Source organism: Lolium rigidum, chromosome 3, assembly GCF_022539505.1.
Source record: "Lolium rigidum isolate FL_2022 chromosome 3, APGP_CSIRO_Lrig_0.1, whole genome shotgun sequence".
NCBI classification, from domain to species: domain Eukaryota; kingdom Viridiplantae; phylum Streptophyta; class Magnoliopsida; order Poales; family Poaceae; genus Lolium; species Lolium rigidum.
Genome location: NC_061510.1, coordinates 33,324,592 through 33,330,032, shown reverse-complemented (window position 1 = coordinate 33,330,032; position 5,441 = coordinate 33,324,592). Strand labels below are relative to the sequence as shown.

Genomic DNA, 5,441 nt, shown 5'->3' with positions numbered 1-5,441 from the left:
CATAGTACTAGTAGTATTAATCTTACATCAGAAGACCACACCAGAAGCACATACAGCACCACATTCAGACATGCCCTAATTAAGTGCACAACAAATACTCTTTACATAAAACCAGAGCACAAGAGCTATTACAAGCTTCTTGCCAAGTTTATTTTTGGGGACAGTCTCAGGAGCCTCTATCACACCTATAGGAAGTTGGTCTGAGAGGACACAGGGAGATTCAAAATCATGCGTTTAATAAGCCGAGATCCTGAGCAGCCTCAAAGTTATACATATAGCAGAGAATCAAAATCATACGTTTAATAAGCCTAGATCTCGAGCAGCCTCAAAGTCATACATATAGCAGTCCGGTCCAAGAAGGCTGCGCGGTATGTCCAGAGTCGACCAAGTCACCTTCACCTTTACGGTGGCGAGGCCAAGCTTGAAAACAAGTTTCTGGTGTCCATGCTTGTGCGGGGAGCAGAGAAAGAATTTATCAATAACGGAATGGTCCGAGCCACCAATCTGACTGACCAGCAACTTAAGACCCAATTTAACCTTCCATGGCACAGCAACCACATACTTGTTCAGCTCACATGTCTCGGGATCAACAACACCATCAGCCAGCCGGATTCCTTCACGCAAAACAAACCGTGAGCTGATATATGATGCCGTTAGACGCAGGCTTAAGCCGCTGCCATGCTCTAAATCTGATATCCCGACCTGCACCGTGGCCTCCACTGCACAGCGAAGGAGCGAGAGCATAATGTCCACTGCACCGCAATCACCATCGATCCGTTGCTTGTGCTCACTAGCATTCATTATGGTTAGGTTGTTGAAGTAGGCAACACCATCGATTAGCTGTAAATCATCCCTTTCTTCACCTCCCATCTTGATCTTCATGTCGTACTCAAGTAGCACATAGCCCTCCATTCTGATGCCTCTCTTGGGGCCAGACATCTGTATGAACCCATCCTCCTGTTCCACGGTGAAAGGATCGTCCCTGCTGCGATTGAAGACGTAATTTCGGAAAGGGTTCAGGAGATCCCGGACAGCCATGTATCCATACAACTGAACTGGGCCACGGATAGAAACAGAAGTGTAAGGTAGCTTCAGCGAGAATATCTGCATCATGGTGCAACTATCATGCCTTTCACAAGCCCGCCAATCCGGAGAGCAAGAGGTCCATGTGTCTGTCATCATCATTGGCTCCACACAAGCTAATCGAGCAGCAATACCAACATTGTACATGCAGTAGATGATTAAAATTGTTATGCCAGATTCTGATCAGAAGAAGGCAAAAGAGGATACACAGGTACAAGCACAGTACAAATCATGATTTAGGGCTCATGGTTAGGTCCAAAAGAGGCTGTTAGGAAATCTATACATCCTACATTAATATTTTTGTAACTGATTACATAATAACTAGTGTTTTCTTGAAAATGGAATCAAAAAACAAATAACATATGTCAACTCAAGTAGGACAATATAACTTTGGCTAGAAGGGAGACACCCCACATACACATGGCAGTTTCTGGTAGTCAAAAGCAGTCAGTAATTAAGTGAGGACTTTGAAAGTTTGAAGCAATCTTCTGGATACCACTGATGGATCAAAATTTGCATGGTCCAAACAAATTATCAATGGCATCATCAATCATCCATGTGATTTATGCCTTTAAAATTGTTCTTTCTTGTGAAGATATGCTTCGGTTGACAATACTTTTAGTGATTCAAAAATGAAGAAGAAAAGAGGAGCATAAAGAACGCAGATTTCGTGCTCCCGAGCTCCAGTGCTCCTGGTTAGTTCAAAAAATTCAAAACCATATCTGTGAGTCTTAAAAAATAATGAAAAAAATATTCGGATGTAGTTCATGAATTATCCCACAAACGTGTAAAATATCAATTCCAAATACTTTGTATTCTGAGCTGTAAAAAAATAACAAAAATGTAGATCTGTAGAAGTATGTTTCAAATCCCCAAATTTTATCAGATTTGTCATTTTTGTGTAGCCCACAATACAAAGAATTTTAAGTCACGATTTTACATGCTTGTGGGATACAACACTAACTATGCGCAGAATTATTTTCAGATTATTTTTAAAACTTATAAACCATGATTTTAAATTTATTTGAACGACGAGAGCACTAGTGCTCAGGAGCAAATGATACTTTCCGGAGCATAAAGTGCTATTGCGTTACTTATGTATATTTAGGATGGCATAGATGAAACTGAAGTACGGGAGTTTTGGGTAAAAACTCCTTGTAGTAAGCCCAGATTACAGCAAGTGTGGACAAACTCCTGTGGCTACTTTCATAGTAAGAAATTGATGGCTTGAGACAATCCCTGAGAACGAGACAGTTAACCATTTATGAGTTTGTTTCAGGATGAAATACACATATTTTTAATGAATTTTGGTATGGAAAGAAACTACTTAGGGCAAGCTAGCAAGTTTTTAAACAATTAAGACGGGAAGACTGTAGTGCGCTTACTCTCTCTGGTATCACCGAGACGATAGACTTTACTCCAGTAATCGACCGTGTAGATGGATCCATCGCTATGTTTGCAGTCGTGGAGGAGGACGGCACGTGTTACGCCGTCCGCGGGAAACCCGTCGGGCCCGTAGACCACCCTGCTCCGTGGAGGAGCCGTCGACGATGCGGCGGCGCCGCTCTCCGTCCTTCTCCTCTTCTCGTCGCTCGGAGACCCGTTGTCGCACGATGCTGTTCTGCTACGCGGAGGGGTAGCTGACGGGCCCGCTTGTGGGTCGCCGCCGCCGCTCTCCATTCTAGTCGATTAGTTTGGTTGGGCCGGTTTGATTGCTCCCTCCAATTGGTGTGGTTGTATACTTGTATCCAGCTTCCAGCCACGACGAGATCTGGTCGGGTTATCATTCTCTTCCCTGATCTCGTGAAATAACTCATCTTGCTGATAAAAAAATTCCCCGTTCGTTCTTTGGTCGTGGAAAACGCTTCTCATCGGGTCACTGATGGAGGAAAAACGATCGATCGTTCGGTTCCGCCTTGGCTGCTGGCCCGCGACTCAATGACTTGCCTGGAATCTGGTCCATCATCTGTTCGTCTGCATGGTCCATCACCTATTCATCCACATGCTCTGGCACAGCACACAAGACACATAGAAACCATGATCCATCATCTACACGAGCTTTTATTTGTAGCAAAACTGTAAATAGCTAACAAATTAGCAACTAAAATTTTGGTGACTTAGTTAACAATTGTTGTAAAAAGCTAATATTCTTGTAAATATAATTTTGTGGTAAACTACTAATTTTTTTTGTTACGGTCGTTTCTGGCAGAGAAATTGCTAATGTTGTAATTTCTGAGTTGAAATTCATTTGTTAGACTATTGTTGTAAATATTGAACATTTTTTATGTAATTGTTGTTGACTATTATTGTAAACCCCCAACATTTTGGTTTGGTTAAGTTGTTGATCATTTGTTCCTAATAACCTAGTGATTTTTATTGTTGTAATTATTGTTAAAATAGACGATTATTTTGTTGCAAATGAATTTGGAGCAAAATATTATTCCTTAACCAATTTTAATTTATTGGTGACACATTGTTTTTGTTGTAAATATTTGTGACTTTTGTTAAAATTGATGGCGATTTTTGTTGTAATCAATCTAGAGCAAAAATATTGTTGTGTTAACATTTGTTTGTAGCATTGCCTTTTTTGAAATTTTGTTGTGAGGTTTTGTTGTAATAGTGTATTTTATTTGTACGTTGAGCGATAGATTTTGTAGCAATACTTGATATCACTCAAATCTGTCCAAGGGTGGCATTTCCGTTGTAAATATGCGGAAGGTTAGGGCCGAAGGAACATGCCCTTTCAGTTTGAGTAGGAAACCTTAGGATTGCGGGTTGATTTTGAAAAAACTGTGGGTCAAAGTGCAAACGTGTCGTTGCACCTGATTCCGAACGTCAGATCTGGATCGAACTGTGGGAAGGACGACTGATTTTAGCCCAGCTATCAACCCACTGATGCCTATGACGTCCCTTTGATCATACATTGTGTGCTTACGATTGGTAAGATGGGGTGACGTCAGCCTTCCCTTAGTCTAGCCAAGTAGGATTTTTACCTAGTTGGAGAAGAAAGGAACAAGAAAAAAAGACTGCCTTCTCTTAATTAAGAGGTCATCCCTTGGAAAATAAAATAAGGCAATTTTATGGGTTTCTTACTAAAAATTAATTATTTATCTTTTCTTCCAACCATAAACATATCTCTTTCTTTCCATCCACAATGTCAAAAAGCCGAATCTTGTTCATCTATGACCTCTTCGACCTCTTCAAATTCCGTAATCTCTTGCTTTGTCCACTAGTAATTAGATATTTTTCTTTATACTCAGTCATGACCTTGCATATGTATGTGTGCACCATCTTGCCTCATCATGATGGCCGCCGTCGCTAGATTAAGTCCTCCCCTCTATTTCTCCTCTCTAACCGCTTTTGTGAGGTGTTCTTCTGTTGGCCTATCTTTTGACATACCCCACGAATGCTTAGGGACTCCACTTTGCAATAATACCAAGTCCAGTGAAATCTCTTCTCAAGGCATCACCTCCGTCGTCTATCCCGCATCAGTTGTGAGACCTCGAGCGTCCAACCGCATGTCGCATCTTCGAATCGCAAGTGTCGGCAAGATGAACTCTAATTGCCCGGCAAGGCTTCAACAAAATTTTGGGTCCGCCTCTCTCATCAATCCCACCATATCAAACTAGCATGGACTATTGAAGTATTATTATACTAAGGGTTAGAGTGGGGAGTTGTGTTTTTTTACAATATTTTCATCTTTTAGGTTTCGACCAACATAAAGTTCTATTTTAAAATGACATGTATTTCTGGGATGAATGGAATATATTGATGTATTCACTATGGTTGTATTTCCTTTGTCATTAGTGCTGAATGAAGAGGAGCTAGCAACAGTTGGATCTCATGGGATTTTAACGCGAAAGGGAAAACCTTTGGTGCACAAAGCTAAACTAACTCATTTTCTCTATCCCGGCCAGTAGTCAGAGCAGATTGGTTCTGAAGCTTGAACAGTCGGCCGCCAGCGTGCCTGATGCCCTCTGCAGCTGTTGACGAGGAGCAGCGTAACCATAGACCCACCAACGTGACGGTATCGGACGCCCACGCACTGCCGCCTGCCAACAAGTGCGCCAGCGACATCTGCATGATCAAGGGCATCTCCAACGTGGACATCCTAATGGGACGTGTTAGGTCATCCAGTTTGGATTATTTAGGTGGCCGCGCGGGAATATGGACAACACCCCGCGTTCGCTAGTCCATTTGGGTCGTCAGTGCGCCCACCGCGCGGACGCAGCGCAAAATTTAAAAGACCACAAAAAATAAATAAAAACAATTAAAGTTAAAACATAGTTCATTTAAATATATGCCCTATTGGAAAATTTACAAAATAAAGCCCTATATGGGCTTTAATAACTAAAAAA

At 41.6% G+C, this 5,441-nt stretch overlaps 1 protein-coding gene across 1 annotated transcript; it reads right to left on the bottom strand.

Annotated features, from left to right (window-relative positions):
* Positions 1 to 291: 291 nt before the first annotated feature.
* LOC124694621 lies at positions 292 to 2,763 on the bottom strand. The gene is made up of 2 exons (XM_047227586.1): positions 2,469 to 2,763; positions 292 to 1,199 (listed from the first exon to the last, which is right to left on the bottom strand). The coding sequence occupies exons 1-2, from the start codon at positions 2,761 to 2,763 to the stop codon at positions 292 to 294; spliced, it is 1,203 nt and encodes a 400-aa protein (XP_047083542.1).
* Positions 2,764 to 5,441: the final 2,678 nt, after the last annotated feature.

What these genes read in the sequence shown, in the direction of transcription:
- LOC124694621 (XM_047227586.1), bottom strand. Translation starts at nt 2,763, where the DNA reads ATGGAGAGCGGCGGCGGCGACCCACAAGCGGGCCCGTCAGCTACCCCT. An exon ending in TCTCGGTGATACCAGAGAGA is followed by an intron (nt 1,200 to 2,468) that starts GTAAGCGCACTA and finishes CTGCTCGATTAG; the next exon opens with CTTGTGTGGAGCCAATGATG.